At 36.4% G+C, this 18,589-nt stretch overlaps 1 protein-coding gene across 5 annotated transcripts in view; it reads right to left on the bottom strand.

The window, feature by feature from the left end:
- The window catches only part of CPSF2 (cleavage and polyadenylation specific factor 2), a 40,206-nt gene that overhangs the window by 12,478 nt on the left and 9,139 nt on the right, over positions 1-18,589 (bottom strand). For 4 of the 5 annotated variants that reach the window (XM_023731746.1, XM_023731744.1, XM_004376677.3 and 1 more), the window contains 8 exons: positions 18,315-18,474; positions 18,129-18,234; positions 16,977-17,106; positions 16,150-16,265; positions 13,683-13,870; positions 12,728-13,018; positions 3,363-3,463; positions 2,804-3,004 (listed from right to left, as the gene is read on the bottom strand). In XM_023731746.1, the coding sequence (XP_023587514.1) occupies positions 2,804-3,004; positions 3,363-3,463; positions 12,728-13,018; positions 13,683-13,870; positions 16,150-16,265; positions 16,977-17,106; positions 18,129-18,234; positions 18,315-18,474 (1,293 nt within the window). The remainder of the gene's footprint in view (positions 1-2,803; positions 3,005-3,362; positions 3,464-12,727; positions 13,019-13,682; positions 13,871-16,149; positions 16,266-16,976; positions 17,107-18,128; positions 18,235-18,314; positions 18,475-18,589) is intronic. The other variant, XM_023731747.1, reaches the window with a different exon arrangement.

The raw sequence follows: 18,589 nt of genomic DNA, 5'->3' as shown, positions 1-18,589 counted from the left end.
GTGCAAATAATCTGAGAAGCTGGACTATATGAAGAAGAATGTGACATCAGGATTGGAGGAAGACTCATTAACAACCTGTGATATGCAGATGACACAACTTTGCTTGCTGAAAGCGAAGAGGACTTGAAGCACTTGCTGATGAAGATCAAAGACTATAGCCTTCAGTATGGATTATACCTCAACATAAAGAAGACAAAAATCCTCACAATTGGACCAATAAACAACATCATGATAAACGGAGAAAAGATTGAAGTTGTCAAGAATTTCATTTTACTTGGATCCATAATCAACGCCCACAGAACTAGTAGTCAGGAAATCAAACCACATATTGCTTTGGCCAAATCTGCTGCAAAAGACCTTGTTAAAGTATTCAAAAAGCAAAGGTGTCACCTTGAATACTAATGTGCACCTGACCCAAGCCATGGTGTTTTCAATCACCTCCTAAGCATGTGAAAGTTGGACAATGAATAAGGAAGACCAAAGAAGAACTGATGCCTTTGAATTATGGTACTGGAGAAAAATACTGAATATCCCAGAGACTGTCAGAAGAACAAACAAATCTGTCGTGGAAGAAGTACAGCCAGAATGTTCCTTAGAAGCAAGGACGGTGAGACTTCATCTCACGTACTTTGGACATGTTATGTGGTGGAACCAGTCCCTGGAGAAGGACATCATGCTTGGTAAAGTAGAGGGTCAGTGAAAGAGAGGAAGACCCTCAAGGAGATGGACTGACACAGTGGCTACAATAATGGCTCAAGCATAACAACAACTGAAAGGATGGCGCAGGACCAGGCAGTGTTTCGTTCTGTTGTACATAGGGTTGCTATGAGTCGGAACTGACTGGATGGCACCTAACAACAACAACAACATGTGGGCCAGTGAAAAGCCCTAAACAGGTCATATAGAAGATCACAAGTACTGTTAGAAGAAAACATAGAAACTTGTCGACTAGAATTATTGGCAACTGCAACCTAGCCCTGCGTTCTTTTCACTAATTCCTGTACTCAATATCAGTGGTCTCCCTTGTCAATCCCCAACATTTATCAATCTCAGACCTCCTTTGATTTCCTTAAGACATCTAGTTATTTTTTCCTCCTTGCCAAAGAAAGCAAATTGCTCTCCACTTGCACATTACCCAGAAGACTGAGATAAAAAATGATTAGCTTTCTTAAAAGTCTTTATCTTTATTTCAATGTACTATTAACACAATGGAAACCCTGGTGGCGTATTGGTTAAGTGCTACAGCTGCTAACCAAAAGGTCGGCAGTTCGAATCCACCAGGTGCTCCTTAGAAACTCTATGGGGCAGTTTTACTCTGTCCTATAGGGTCGCTATGAGTCAGAATTGACTAGACGGCAGTGGGTTTGGGTTTTTCTTTTTTTGAGTTTATTAACACAATATCTTCTCGTCTTTACTTCCAATATCAGGGGGAGTTCTATGTTTTTTTTAAAAAAAAAAAAAAAAAAAAGAAACTTTCTAAAAACATTTTCTCTCTAACCTCCTGCAATTGTCTAAGGCCTGTACCAAACTCAATGACACCTCTGAGAATCCAGGCCTCTGTCACCAACACCCAGCTTTTTAACCCCTGGAGTGCAATATCTCCAATTGCAATCTATAGCAGCAGTTAACAACCACTTAAAGTGCATTTACTATGGGTCAGGTGCTGTGCAAAGGGCCTTAAAAACACAACCTATTTTAATTCTTATCTCTATTTTTCAGATAAGGAAATTAAAGCTAAAGAATACGACCCTTTTCTAAACAGATTAGCTACTTGTTAGGTGGGATGGTAAGCAAACTCACTAATTAAATTGTTATTTTTTCCTCTCTGTTATTTTGGGGGGCCAAGTAGACAGTGGAATTCTCCTAATTAAATCTAAGAATGATGTTAAGTCCACTATACGCTCAAGACAGCACCGTGGAAGTACAAAGGAAATACAGGAGAGGGACGTGTTAGGGTGGCAAGGCAGGGTCAGAGAGGGTTTCCAGGAGTTTGTGAAGCCAGATTCAGCAAACTAGAAACCCAATGGGTAGGTAGAACGGGGCTGAAGAAAAAACATGTGCAAAGGCATGACATGAAAAAATAGAGCAGAAGGAAACTGAGAAGGCTGGTACTTCCAGAGTGGAGAACCCCCGCTGATATAACAAGAGATAAGTCTGGAAAAGTAGGGAAGAACCAGATCGTGAGAGACATCGACATCGTGCACTATACTAAGGTGTCTGACATTTACCTGAAAGGCAAGGGGAACCCTGAAGGACTTACACAGAAGATAGTAGTGTTTTCAGATATGTGATTAGAATATGTCATTTCAGGTATTTTGCAATAGTGGGTATAGATTTTGTAGATTTTCCACTCATGCTACCTGATTCCTTTTGTAACTAAAACATGTATATAATTCTATTTGAGACATACCTCTTTCCCAAACAACACAATCACAATCACCCATCAAATAGTCTTCCTATTTTCTTTCTCCAATGCATGTCCCTTATCTCTTTTTAACTGAGAAAAAAAGTCTTCATCATCTTTTGTAGCTTTCAGATACAAAAAAAACATTGAACCTGTTGCCGTAGAGTCAATTCTGACTCATAGTAATAAACTATCAGTTTTCCCTTAATATTCCCTACGTGTTCTTCAGTGTTTCTATTTTTATGTTTTGAACTCCAAGTATTCTCTATCTTTCAAGCTAAGGGACTCAGAAACTAACAAAGTACACAATGACCAGTATTAAATTCACTGAGCTCAAATGATAGCACAGTTAATGCCTCCAACTCTGTAAGAAAGAAAAGTTTTGCTTTGTTTACATACTTAATAATCTCTCCATATTCATCCCACTTAATTCTTTCTTCTGGGGCAGGAAACATAGGATAAGACTTTTTAGCCTGTTTGAAGAAACTTCCTTTCCGACTCCCTTCACCTTTCATCATCAGGTCATGCTTAGTCTTATGAGCCGAGGGCTGGTCAATATCTTCCTCGACATCGCTCTCATCACTGGAATCTATATCTGCCCTGAGAGGATTTCAAAATAGATGATGGTCGTAAAATCCCAAAGAGATCTTGAGTTAATATTTATAAAATTATTTTTAATTAATGATCGATAGTATCTAATATTAATTTAATGATAATACAATAATATTCAATGTTAGATTGGTATTTTATAAAACATAACATTAACTGCCAGTTGATAAAATACATAATAATGAAAGAATTTGGTATTCTAGCATCATTTGAAAGATATCTTTCATAACAAAAATAATGAAGTCAAAAGCAAATGTAAATATTTTCAATTAGGTTACTTCTAAGTATTAGAAATAAATTCTTCTCAAATTACATATATGAACTTATAGTCTGTTTGAAAATAACGTACTCTTTTGACTGTTCAAGTTTTTTAGCAGCCTCTTTCTTTAGCTTCTCTTTTTCCAAGTATTCCTCAAGTTCCTTCCCTTCAAGTTTCACACGTTTCCGCAACTAAAGAAAAAGAGCAGACAAAAGGAAACATCAATATTAGTGGGTTAAGGTGGTGGGGTGTGAGATACATCACATTTCTAAATTGATTCATCATCTTTAAACTAAATTTTCCTCTGAAATGATTTAAGTTTCCATTATATGCAATTATAGACCCTATTTAGATGAGTACTAAAATTAAGCTGTCACATTTCTAGGATGGGTTTAATTTAAATCAAGCTGGTTAAAAATCATTCGTCAATTAGAAAAAGAAAATACAGGTAAATATAATTTGGAGTATGTGAGGCCTACATACGACATGAATTCCAAAAGGAAAAAATGAATAAATATGGCAATATGAAGAAAACAGAAATCTGTCTGGTGTTTTAGATCTCATAAAATCAAAAGAAACTGAGAAAACAATTTGCAGCACTCTGACTATCAGAAGCCACTTCTTCCTCAGTGCTCCTCAAATCTGTTAAGAAAAAGATAGTCAACACATTAAAAAGGACAAAATACATATAGGCAATTTACAAAATGAGAAATACAAATAGCTAAAAGCCATGAAAAGATGTCTAATTACACTAATGGTTTTGAAAAATGTAAAATTTAGAAATGTAATATCAAAAAACACTAAACAGACTTTAGATAAGTGGTAACTTCGGTGAAGGGTAAGACAGTACACAATACTGGGAAGCCAGCACAACTCGTCCAAGGCAAGGTCACAGAGGCTCCACAGACACATCCAAATTCCCTGAGGGACCAAATTACTGGGCTGAGGGCTGTGGGGACTATGGTCTAGGGGAACATCTAGCTCAACTGGCATAATATAGTTTATAAAGAAAATGTTCTGCATTCTATTTTGGTGAGTAGTGTCTGGGGTCTTAAAAGCTTGTGAGCATCCATCTAAGATACTCTGCTGGTCTTACCCCATCTGGAGCAAAGGAGAATGAAGAAGAAAACCAAAGACACAAGGGAAAGATTAGTCCAAAGGACTAATGGACCACAAGTACCACAGCCTCCAGCAGAATGAGTCCAGCCCAACTAGATGGTGCCCGGCTACCACTACCGACTGCTCTGACAGGGATCACAATAGAGGGTCCTGGACAGGGCTGGAGAAAGACATAGAACAAAATTCTAACTCACAAAAAAAAAAAAAAAAAAGACCAGACTAACTGGTCTGACAGAGCCTGGAGAAACCCCAAGAATATGGCCCCCAGACACCCTTATAGCTTAATAATGAAGTCACTCCTGAGGTTCCCCCTTCAGCCAAAGACTAGACAGGCCCATAAAACAAAACAAGACTAAATGGGCACACCAGCCCAGGGGCAAGGACGAGAAGGCAGGAGGGGACAGGAAAGCTGGTAATGGGGAGCCCAAGGTCGAGAAGGGGAGAGTGTTGACATGTCATAGGGTTGGCAACCAATGTCACAAACCAATATGTGTATTAATTGTTTAATGAGAAGCTAGTTTGCTCTGCAAACCTCCATCTAAAGTACAATAAAAAAAAAAAAGTAATACCATCTTTTACCTATGGGATCGGCAGTGCTAATTATCATATGGGGAAAGGGTGCCTTCATCCACTGTCTATGGGAAAATTGGCTCAACTATGTTAGAGAAATATTTGCCAAGATTTAAAAGAAAAATGTGCTTATCATTTGACACACCATTTCTACTTCTAGGAATATATCCTACTGAAATAATCATAGTGTGGAAAGAAAAAAAAACCTGCGTTGCAGTAATGTTTGCAATAGTGAAAAACTTGATCAAAAAACCAAACTCACTGCCGTTGAGTTGATTCCGACTCATAGCGACCCTAGAGGACAGAGTAGATAGAACTGTCCCATAGGGTTTACAAGGCTGTGATCTTATGGAAGCAGATGGCCACATCTTTCTCCCATGGAGCAACTGTTAGGTTCAAACCACCAACCTTTGGGTTAGCAGCCAAGCGCTTCAACCACTGCACCACTAGGGCTCCTGAAAAACTGGACACCACTTTAAAATCCATCAACATGTAATAATTAAATCAGTGGTTCTCAAACTTTTTGATCTCAGGACTGCTTTTGACTCTTAAAACTACTGAGAATCCCAAAGAGCTTTTGTTTTGCAGTGGGTGATATTTATCGATATTTATCATATCAGAAATTAAAACTGAGAAATTTTTAAATATGTATTTATTTTTAAAAAATAAAGCCATTACATACTAATATTAACATCATATTTTTATGAAAAATAACTATTTTTCAAAGCAAAAAAAAATAGTGGAAAGTATGGCACTGTTTTACATTTTTGCAAATCTCTTTAGAAGAGAAGACAGTTGGATACTCATATCTGCTTCTGCATTTAATCTCTTGGAATATGATGTTTTGGTTAAAGTATATGAAGACAATCCAGGCTCACACAAATGTGTACTTGGGAAAGATAAAAGTATTTTATAGCCTTTACAGATAATTATAGATACTCTTCTTTGACACTACATCAAAACTCAAAAAGTAGCTGTTTTATAAAGATTCGTTGTAATGTGGAATCTGAAACCATATCGATAAACTTTCTGTACTCTGTTACACTGAAATGCACTGACCTATCTTACATTTTGAATGGATCTTTTTTATTCATGCATTATTTTGTAATATCATGCTTTGGTTATTTGGAAAATATGGTTTATTAAGTTATGCAGATCTTTTAAATGTTGACAATATAAAAAGAGTCATATGCACAAATTATCACCATTGATTTCAAGTAAAATGGTGTTCTAAGAAAAAAGTGGTTAGTTTAGCTTGTACAGTAACCTCAAGACAACCATCATGCTTCAGTATGCAACAGAAACGCTTAACGGATACTTTCCATTTGTCACCTAGATAAAATAACTTTCGTTAAAGGATATAATAAAATTAACAACTTTTACTGTTGCACAAAGGACATTTTTAATTGAAACTGATTTTTTTTGAAAATGCAATGACTAGTAGTACAGTTTCATGCTGCTGCCTTGATTTACTCTAAGGCACCAGCACTTTTCCCACCGTTGCTTCTGCTCGTCAGTGTAAATGTCAGCATAGTAAAAAAGGCAAAGCTCATTATTCTTACTATTAAGAAAAATAATTTTGACCTCATGGGATCCCTGAAAGGATCCCAAGGACCCCGGGGGTCCTCATACCATACTTTGAGACCCACTGGATTAAATAAATCACAGTACTCATATGCAGTGTACTATCATAAAATTACTAAAAAGAATTAAAAAATATCTGAGTGTTTATAATATACTAAGTACTATGTAAATCAGTCTATAGGTTAGGCTATAGGGTCACTATGAGTCGGAATCAACTCGATAGCAATGGTTTTTTTTTTTAATGTAAATTAGATCTATATCTAGCTACACTGTTCGAGAAAGACTCAAATGAAAAAAGCTTCAGAATATGTGAGTAATTTGGTCCCATTTAAAAAAAAAAAAATTATCAATATTTGTATATAGATAGAAAAAAACCCAGAACATGTAAGCTTCAATGTTAACAGTCATGACAACTAAATGTAATGTATAACTCTGGACGAAATCCCGAAAAAAAAAAAGGAAAGGGTAATTATAAAGGACATTTTTGGAATAACGAGAAAGAGCTGAATGGGATCTATGGATTAAATGGTAGTATGGTATCAATGTTTATTTCATGATTTTGATGGCTATACAGTGGTTTTGTAGACTGTCCTTGTGTTTAGGTAATATATATTGTAGTATTTAAGAGTAATGAAGTATTATATTTACAATATACTGTCAAATGGTTTAGAAAAAAGTATCTAATATTGTATCTATGTATATATAAAGAATTAATAAGGCAAATACAGTAAAATGTTGACAACTGGAGAATCTGGGTATACTATTTTTATACCTTTTCTGTTAAGTTTGAAATTATTTCAAAATAAAAAGGAACAAAAAATTAATTAAACCAGAATCAGGTAATCCTACAGTACAGAACGAATGTGTGATTTACATGTTTAGATCTGGCACCCCACATTTATCTATTAGTTTACTTGAAAATGTTTCATCTAGAAAATACTGGGATTATTTTTCTTTATTACATACTATTAAACCCAAACCAAGCCCGCTGCCATCAAGTGGATTCCAACTCATAGCAACCCTATAGGAAGAGTAGAACTGCCCCGTAGGCTTTCCGAGGCTGAAATCTTCACAGAAGCTAAGTGTCAACATCTCCCACAGAACAAGCAGCTGGTGGGTTCGAACTGCTGACCTTTCAGTTAGCAGCCGAGAGCTTTAACCACTGCACAACCAGGTCTCCTATTACACAGTTAGCAACTTAAGATAGATGCCTACCTTTCCCACAAACAAACTTTATCAGAACACTTACCTCCTCCTCCACCCTAAAAAAAAACACAAAGCAAAAACTTACCCTCATGATTCAGTTTATGCCTGCTGACACAAATTTTGCTCTCCATTTTTTGATGAAGATGTCTAAAATTCATTGCTGTATTCAGAAAGAGATTTCTAGAATAACCTACCCTAAAATATTTTTCTTCCTAATGCTTTACTATATTACCTCCAAGTTATTCTTTTTCCTAATCTAAACCTACTTCAACCCTGTTAGTCCTTATTTGTTTACCATTTTGCTGTTTCTAAATAAGCAAGACTTGACTTTTTCACGTAGATGAAAAAATATCATACAGAGTTAATTCTTATCTAACATGAGCAGAAACCTGGTTTATTATATATTCATTCAGTCACTCATGAATTCAACCAACACATTTACCGAGAACCTCCTATGTTTCAGGCACTGTTCTGAGTGGAACTTGAATTCTAGTTGACCGGTGGGAAAGAAGACAAGAAATAAAAAAAAAATTAGATGGTGCAAGTGCTAGGAAAAATAATTAAAGTAAGGCAACTAACTGAGTAGTTACTTTAGACTGGTAGTCAGAGGTCTCCCTGAGGAAGTGATCTTTAAGCTAAGATTTGAACACCCAAGAGCCAGCGAAGTGCTAAGCCAGGAAAGAACACTACAGGCAGGAGGAACGGCAAGTGCAAAGATCCTGAGGCAGTATAGAGCACAGAGGGGTAGCATAGAAAGTAGAATGACAGAAGCCCAGAAAGGTGGGTGGGGATAAGATCATGTGGAATCTTCAAAGCATGGGCAAGGTGTTTGGATTTTATCCAAAGAGCAAAAGGAAGCCATTGGAGAATTTAAACAGGGGAATGACATAATATGATGAATGTTTAAAAAGATCCCTTTGGCTGCCGTGGGAGAAAAGGATTAAGGAGGTAAAAAAGTAAAAACAAAGCAACCAGTTGGGAAACTACTGTACAATCCAGGCAAGTTTATTTATCGCATTGATTAGGATGATGGTAATGGAACTGGAGAAAATTGTTTAGACTATATCTGGAAGTAGAGAGAAAAGCTAAGGAATTAGTCAGCCTAGTAGTTACCCCTGGAGAGGGAAAATGAAGGGTCAGAAAGGAGGTGTCTAGGGTGCTAGTAATACTCCATTTCTTGATCTGGGTGCTGGCTAGATAGGTGTGATTAATTTGTAAAAATTTATCATGCTGTACACTTACAATATGCGCACTTTTTAGTATATATTTTATTTCAATTAACATTTTTTAAACATTCCTAGTTATTTGGCTTGAGTAAGTATGTGGAAAGTGCTGCAATTCCCTGAGGTGAGGAACAATGAGAGAAAAGCTGGTTTGGAGGGTGAGGGGAGAAGGGAACAGTAAAAATTCTGTTTGGATGTGATCAAGTAAAGGGAGAAATAGATAGGTAATGGAAAGAAAAGGGATAATTTCAGGAGAAATATCCCAAAGAAGGTGAGATGGGAAAGAATCTCAAGCATAAGTATTACTTACTAAAAAATGAAAAACCTAACATTCAAGTTTCAGCTGTTTCTGATTTCTTTAGAAAGCTTCTGGATAGGATTTTCTATTTTTTTCAAATTTAACCATTTTAATATTCTTTTATTAATTCCTCAAACGGCCTATCAGCTTTAATTGAATTTTTAGCAATTAAAATGTTCAATTTCAGTATTTCATATCTGATGAAACTGTTTCAACTATTTCTGAGTTCTTTTAATTTTGTATTTCTAAATCTATTAATAACTCAAAAGACAGTTTTTTACTTTGATATGCTGGCTTTAAATCCTTCTGCAATAATACCATATTTATAGTGAATATATATCAGCTTTTAGCTATTACTGCTATGCTTTTCTTAAGCAGACTAAGATACCCCTACCTTTCAACAAAGCAAATATTCTTTAAAATGGCTGCTATGAAGATGAAAGCAAAAGCAGTCACTTAAACTTTGCACAACTCTAACAGTTATTAAACAAACATCTCATCCAGTATCAATTGTTATCAACTTTATAACTAGTGAAACTAGTTTTGGAAAACTGATAGATTTGATGGGTTGGTTATTAAGAAAATCACTTTTTGGTGTATTTGTCATGTGGCTAATTGGCTTACTCCTATAACAGGAGATAAGGTAGCAAATGAGAATGCAGAAACAGAGAAGTTAGGATATTTGGTAGTGAGAAGACAAGAGAATTCCTGTCTGACTGCTTCTCCTTCTCAAATAAGTTTAAAACAAGGTCACGTGCTATAGGGTGAGGGCTGAGAGTCAGTTTGAGGAGAAATAAAGATATGACATTGTCTTCCTGCAAAGTGGGGACGGGAACATCCTGGAGAATGGTGAGTGCTAGTGTCTGGGGCCCTTGTGACGTGGAGGCATGAATCTGAAGGGAAATCTGTCTACACAGTAGTGTGTTTAACTCCACTAACATCAAACTGCTTGAATACAGGCACAGACTAAGCATATGGTTTAAGTAAGGTCAAGGCTTTCCCTGGTGAGTACAATAAACAAAAAGCAGAATAAGAACGTAAAAGGTGTCTGCAAAATAACGATTATAATGATGGACCATTGACTCCAAACTGGAAGGACGATGAATAATAAATGTGGTGGGATTCATGAAATGAAAGTCCCAATAGGGTCCAAGAATTGTTGGCATCACAGTAATAGAGAGTGAGCTGCAAGATCTGCTTGAAGTAGAGATCTGGAGATGGTTCCACCATAAGAAGGTTACGGGCAAGACATGAGAGTGGGCAGCATGATTGTGGGAATGCATGGCTGAGGTGGACTGGAGGAAAAGAGTATTAAGAAATAAGGTGTTACTATTTACAAGAACAACAACATAAAAGAGTAGCTGCTGAGGCTGCTTATGTACAAACAAAAACCTCATGGGATTTGGGTACTTGGTTTGGAGGTTTAGGGCCATAGTTTCACGGGACATCCCAGTTAATTGGCCTAGTGACATATTTAGTGCTTTTGTTCCACCTCCTCGTTGGCTGCATAGTGCCTGGGGTCTTATAAGCCTGCAAGCAGCCATCCAAGACACAACAATTGTTCTCTATTTGCTGGGAGCAACAGAGGAAGAAGGAGAGTCAGGAACAGTAGTAAAGGATACAGAATGTGTGGCTAACTGCCTCCATGAACAACTGCCTCCTTTCCCAAGAGACCAGAAGAACTGGATGGTGCCCAGCTACATTAACGAACATTTTAATCAAAGATTCTATAGAAGAATGCTGATCAAAAGGGGGAAAATGCAAAACAGAATTTCAAGTTCTCAAGGACTCCAGACTTTCTGGAGTCAAGGGGTTAGACGAACCCCTGAAACTACTGCCCTGAGATAAACTTTAAAACTTAAACCAAAAATATCCCCTAAGAGAATGAAGAAAACGAGATACAAGGGAAAGATTAGTCCAAAGGACTAATGGACCACAACTACCACGGCCTCCACCAGACTGAATCTAGTACAACTAGATGGTGCCCAGCTACCACCCCTGACTGCTCTGACAGGGATCACAACAGAGGATCCCGGACAGAGCTGGAGAAAAATGTAGAACAAAATTCTGACTCACAAAAAAAGACTAGACTTACTGGCCTGACAGAGACTGGAGAAACCCCGAGAGTACGGCTCCCGGACACCCTTTCAGCTCAGTAATGAAGTCACTCCCGAGGTTCACCCTGCAGCCAAAGATTAGACAATCCCATAAAACAAAACAAGACTAACGGGGCGCAACAGCCCATGGACAAGGACTAGAAGGCAGGAGGGGACAGGAAAGCTGGTAATAGGGACCCAAGGCCAAGAAGGGAGAGTGTTCACATGTCGTGGGGTTGTTAATCAATGTCATAAAACAATATGTGTACTAACTGTTTAATGAGAAACTACTCGTTCTGTAAAGTACAATATAAATAAATAAAACAAAAATATCCCCTGAAGTCTTCTTAAAACCAAACAATAATTTAGCTTAACTAGTAAAAAAGGTCAGCCTTGAGCATTATGCTCTTCTAAGAACTATCTATATGGGATCAAACTGACAGCAACAACTCAAAAGATTAGATAGAAACCTTAGGGGGCAGTGAGCTTATGTTAATGGGGGAAGAACAACTCAGAAAAGGAGGTTGAGAATGGTTATACAACTTGAAGAATGGAATCAATGTCACTGAACTGGACATGTAGAAACAGTTGAATTGGTGTATGTTTTGCTGTGTATGTTTTCAACAGCAGCAAGAAAATAAAATTAAAAAAAAAAAGAAAACCCTACGGAGTGCAGTTCCACTCTGACACACCAAAAAAAAAGAAAAGAAAGAAATAAGGTATCAAGGAATTGAGAGGGCCACACACCATACATATGAATGTTAAAGTCATCAAGAATGGACTCCTGAGTACTGGTGGACAGGAAGGCTGTGAGCCAGGTTCTAAAGTCATCAGTGAATGATAGAGAATGACCAAGAAGTCAGCAAATGTCAGAAACAAGGAGGGGTTAGCATATTGAATAGGATGGTGGCATGAACCTCAAGGGAGAAAAGGAGAAAAGAGAAATGGCTTGAGGGTTACAATCAGAACAAGAAAAGAGAACCACCCTATTTAAGGAACATGGAGTATGAAAGAGAAAAGTGGTCTACCTGAAACATTTACAGGGAAAGAATATAATTAGGAAATAGTGAGATTTTAATTAAGGAAAAGATGTGAAAGAAAACTTTCAAAGAGAGATTGAGAATACAGTGTATATGGATACCCTCTTGGTGTTGTTCCAGAGGGTACCACAGAGGGGTTCAAAAATGAGAATTTCCAGTTAAGGGGCTATGAAATCTGCGCCATTAAAGGCTCTCTCTAGTTATTCTGATAAAAACCCTGAAACAACTTCAAGTTTTACTTTTGGTCACTGATTCTTATATCCCATCCACAATGTATCTCAAAACAATTTTAAGATAAAGTTCAGAGACAAGTGCTTACCTCTATTTCTGTAACTTTTTCAGAAGGGTTATCAATTAGGAAACGTGCTAAAGTCCCAGGAGTAGTTCTGTAAGTTAGAATGATTGAGTTTTTAGGGTCCTGACACCACTGAATAAAGAGGTCCCTTGAAAATCCACATTCCAGGTCAGGTTGGCTGGCAAGGACAACTTTGGGGCTAGGTACTCGAGCCAAGTCAGAAAGACCATGACATAAAGAGAGATGGCGAAACTGGAATGGATTGTTTCTTTTGTCTTCAAAACACCTCATCAATTTATCACTCATCCATTCTACCTATTATACAGGAAAAAGATAACAATTAGAAAATACTATATTTTCAATGCATTCTACAACAGTCAGCGAGTTCAAGTTCTATATTGTTCTATGTCTTCTTGCTAGGGAAATACTCATATTTGTTTATCATTTTGACAAGTAGCTTATTTTCTGCATACATTATTCAATCTTTCTGTTCCCCTTTAGGTTCTCTCACCCCAGATTCATCCCTAATAATCCAATTTTGCACTGTTTCACTTGTAAGTCACCTTAGATCTTCTTAAGAGATGACTATCCTACACAGAGTTTGCTATTTCAAGGAAAAGAGCCTTTTCAGAAGAAACAGAATAATGAATTCTAACAATGATACCCTATGAGGTAGGTTCTATTTTTGTCCCCATTTTACAGATTAGGATACTAAGACTTAGAGAAGGAACATGTCCAATCTATAAAATGGGGATGAAAACAGAAACAATTTCATGGGGTATATAAAAGATTAAATGAAATATTACATGTAAAGCACACAGAGCAGTTAAGTGGTTGATATTTTTTTGCTGTTGAAATTATTATTAACAACCTCTTCAACAGAAATATAAAATCAAAACGACAATTAAGATACTATATTCCACAAGCCTCAATCATTATAGCAACCTTCTTTATTACAAATGCTAACATGAAAACAAACCTGGGACTTCGAAAACTCCACCACATTATAGCTGACGTTATTTAGGAGTGCCAATGAGTAAACACCCAATCCTGCATCTTTAGTTCTCCAAATCTGATCAAGAAGTTGAGCAAGTTCCAAAACTCTGCCTGCAGTGTCCACTGCTATTAATACATTTCCATCACCTCGAAGTGTTTCCAGGACGTTTGCTGGAAAACAACAACATAAATTCCCCATAGAACACAGCAATACTTGGCTACAAAATGAATGATAACTTTATCCTCCTGTTTTTACTATGAAGACTATAATTTACAAATTAGCAATTACATACTAGGTGAGGTAGAAAATTTTAAAAAATGTCATCCAGGCTATTATAACTACTTTCTATTCTATTAACTATATCGCCACAGGAGTGACAATAATGCCACCAATGCTCAATTTTTTTCATTAAACATTATTTATCAGTAGTTTCCAACCCTTTTCACATCATAGAAAGCACAGCAAATGATATTCTGTACAGTACACTAGATAAATAAATGACTAAGCCAAATGCAACCAGCCTGGGGTTCCCGGACTACCTTGGTCTTACCTGCCCACCCTGATGAACTTTGTTATAAATAATTCCCAAATGTGTATGTATATATGTATGTGTGTATGTATAACATATCACTCGTATCTATACATACATATTTAATATATGTATATAAGTACAGCGTATGCATGTATGCCTGTAAAATAAAATATAAATCAACTCCCTTCCAATAAAAGTATTTCTATAAATAGATTTTCTCATGGAAATATTTGGTAAAACCAAACTCTAGCCAAAAGAAAGAACTACAAGAATTGAAGAGTTTTTTCCATGGACAAATCCAAACTCCCTTAGGGACCAATTACTGGGCTGAGGGCTGTCGGGACCATGGTCTCAAGGAAATATTTAGCTCAATTGGCATAACATGGTTTATAAACAAAATGTTCTACATTCTACTTTGGTGAGTAGCGTCTGGGTTCTTAAAAGCCTGTGAGTGGCCATCTAAGATATTCTACTGGTCTCACCCCTTCAGGAGCAAGGGAAAATGAAGAAAACTAAAGACACAAGGGAAAGATTGGTCCAAAGGACTAAGAAACCACAATTACCACAGCCTCCACCAGACTCAGTCCAGTACAACTAGATGGTGCCTGGCTACCACCACTGACTGCTCTGACCGGGATCACAACAGAGGGGAGAAAAATGCAGAACAAAATTCTAAGTCAAAAAAAAAAAAAAGACCAGACTTACTGGCCTGACAGAGACTGGAGAAATCCCGAGAACATGTACCCTGGACACCCTTTTAGCTCAGTAATGAAGTCACTCCAGAGGTCCACCTTTTAGCCAAAGATTAGACAGACACATAGGACAAAACAAGACTAAAGGGGCACACCAGCCCAGGGGCAAGGATTAGAAGGCAGGAGGGGACAGGAAAGCTGGTAATAGGGAAACCAGTGTCGAAAAGGGAGAGTACTGACAGGTCATAAAACAATATATGTACTAACTGTTAACCAATGTCATAAAACAATATATGTAGTAACTGTTTAATGAGAAGCTAGTTTGTTCTGTAAACCTTCATCTAAAGTAACAATTAAAAAAAAAAAAGAATTTAAGAGCTTTTTAAAGTCAGTGTAACATAAAATAAAACCAAACCCATTGCCATCGAGTCAATTCTGATTCACAGCAACACTATGGGATGGAGTAGAACTGCCCCAGAGGTTTCCAAGGCTGTAAATCTCTACAGAAGCAGACTGCCACATCTTTATCCTACGGAGCAGCGGGTGGGTTCAAAACAGCTGACCTTTCAGTTAACAGCGGTGCACTTAACTGTGCTACCAGGGCTCTCCTTAGTGCAACACAGTATATATTTAAATATTTTTTTAAGTAGATGGACTAAGGCAGTGGTTTCAAACATGTTTTAACAGTGGAATCCAATTTTTTTCCCTGTTGAAATCCCATGTAGCTTATAAGAAAGAATGTAAGAGTAGAGAAGCTCTAGTCAAAGCAGAAGCAAGCAGCAACGGTCCGGAAGCACCTCTTTAGAACAAAGGTTACTAGACTAGTGTATAAAACTCCAACATCAAAATCAGTGCAATATTTGCACTCTGATTTATTGCCTTTGTTCATTTTTCTTTTAGAGTTTAAGTGGTTTTCTAATAGATTCATCTGAGGTCTTTATATACATTAGTGTTCCCTAGACATATGTGAGTGCCAGGGAGAGCTAGCTATGTGCTGGATGGCAGGGAGAAGCCATCTTTATAACTATTCCACAAAACTTACATTCAAATCCACTGAAGCATTTCCGTATGTAAAATATTAATATGACTACATAATATTAAAAAAAAAAAAAATTAGAGTTAGCCAATCTCTTATGATCAAGAAAAATGTTAAACGGAATAAAGAGCAATTCATGGTACCATGCATTTCCACTACTCTTTAAAAAGGACATTATATAATACATACTCAGAAGTTGCTCATCTCTCTGTTTTCGCCTAGGCTGCACGTAAGTAGCGTTAAACGAATCTGTGATAAGTAGAGAGGGTCTGCTTAGCATTTCCAGGGAACATCCATTTAAGTGGCTATAAAAAAGTTTTAAAAAAAGAATATGTCACGTCAAGTTAACAGTAATAGATTCTCTTACTTAAAATAAGCAACTTTTTTAAGAGGCTTCTTCTTCCCCTAACTACAAAAAGTATACACGCTTACTGATTAGAAAATCTGGAAAATTCATAAAGTATTAAAAGGAAAATAAAAATCTTCTAGAATACCGTCACTCAGAGATAGTCAATGTAATATCTGGGTGTACTCCCTTCTATGCATGTAAATAATTTTTCGAATGCCTAAACAAATGTATTGTACAAAGTTGATGTCCTATGTATACTCCTATATAGTCAGTTCTATATCCTGGTGTTTTTTCCATGACATTAAAATTTTTTTCAAAACCTAAGTTTTAACAATTGTAAAAAACTTTCTATTTTGACTGTACTATAATTATTCGATAATTTCTTTTTACTGATATTTAGGTTACTTTTTTTTTCCATTATAAATAATCTTTCAAAGAACAGTTTTGCAAAAAAAGCTTCAACTGCATTTCTGAATGTAATTCTTTGAGATTTATTCATAGAAATGTATTTCCTGGAATATACAGTAATTTTTACAACACTCAGTATTTGATGTTTTAAATTACCCTAGAGTCCTGGTTTATAAAACAACTTTGTTTCTAATTTTCCCTCCAAAGAATGAAATAACACCAATTGTATTTCCTTTAGTTTTTGTCTTGATATACCTACATCTCCCTCTTGTGATTGAAGTCAACTGCATAAACAATTTCTTCTTCTCCATCTTTGACTATTTTCCATATCGTTCCACCTATCATATGACCAGCTGGCAGAGGTGTGATAGACAAGCCATGTCCTTTGCCTATGTCAACAAGATAATAACAATACTCAGATTTCTTTTACAATCTTCAATGAAGATTACTTAGTTGTAAATTATTATTAATAGGTAATACATGCAACGACACAGAAGTAAAAAGACACACAGTAAAAAATCAAATCTCCTTCACCTGTCCCCCAGCTACTCCATTCTCTCACTGGATGCAAACACTGTTGTCATTTTATTATGCATTCTTACAAAGATATTTGTGCTTATTATAGATAGAAGGATAGAGATAGGACTTAAAAACTAGAATATTCTTATTAAATTACTTAGGATAAATTAATAAAAGTTAGTGTTTATATCGTACATACAGTTACCAAGTGTTTCCATATATGCTAACCTCTCAACTGACAGAATAATTCCAATATCATATGGTAAATAAATTTATCCTACAGAAAAATAAAGTACAAGCAACATGGTTGAGATCATTATAACTTCCTGGCTAAAACTTCAGAAGTCCACTGTTATGTCATTTTTTCAATGTCAGGGTCTACATTTTTGAAAATCTCTAATACAATTTTTTCTTTATATGATAAGTTAATAAAAAAAAAAACTTTAAATTAAATTAAAAATTTTTTAATGCCCAATGCTAGAATTCAGTCATTTTCTACTCTGTGCTACAACTGCCGTTCATTTACTCCAATCACTACATCTACCCACCTGTGCTACTTGTCTCCTCAACCGAACTATGAGCTCCTAGAAGGATCTGGGCGCATTTACCTTTTTGCACGTTGCGCGTTACACACAGTAAACATTACATAAATCTTTCCCAAGTAAAATGTGAAAAGGCCTTAGCTGTTAACATTTTCTTAATATTTAGTCTGGAATATTTAAAAATCCAGGTGAGTTGTGGGAAGTTCAGAGTTCTGTTGCAAGGCAGAAAATGGCTAATCTTTATTCTTCAGACCATAATGCCTGTAATTTTTACCAAGATTACTCCTCAGTATTTTTCAGTAATTAAACCCTGTTAGTCCAATTATTTGCTACTGGAAACATTTTTTTACCTTTCAAATTTACAATCTGAGAGAATTTTAGCTGCTGTATTTTATCAAAGGCTGCGTCAACATCATCTAATGTGAAGAGTGTGAAATCTTCTGTATTGTGTCGAGACTAAAAGAGTAACACAAAGAAACGATTAAAAATGATCACTGTAGGAGTGATAAAATTGAAAAAACAATCTTTTAAATTACCTGATAAAGATCATACATGAACATCTGCCCCATTTTATAAACAGGAATGGTTGCATAGATAGCACAATTCAGACCCAACTTTCCAACAGCATACGGGAGCGCACCAAGATGGAGAGGATCAGGGTGAGACAATAGCACAGCATCAATCTGGTGAACATGCCTAGGAGAACACAATCAAATTGACCACTCTCTTGAATCTTGTTTTTAAGGGCAAAGATAGGATATTCAAAATTGATTTGCCAAAATTCTGATTCCTGCTAATAATCTGGATTAAA

Source organism: Trichechus manatus, unplaced genomic scaffold (genome assembly GCF_000243295.1).
Source record: "Trichechus manatus latirostris isolate Lorelei unplaced genomic scaffold, TriManLat1.0 scaffold00045, whole genome shotgun sequence".
NCBI classification, from domain to species: Eukaryota; Metazoa; Chordata; class Mammalia; order Sirenia; family Trichechidae; genus Trichechus; species Trichechus manatus.
The sequence above is the reverse complement of the archived record's forward strand: the minus strand, read 5'-3'. Positions and strand labels throughout refer to the sequence as shown.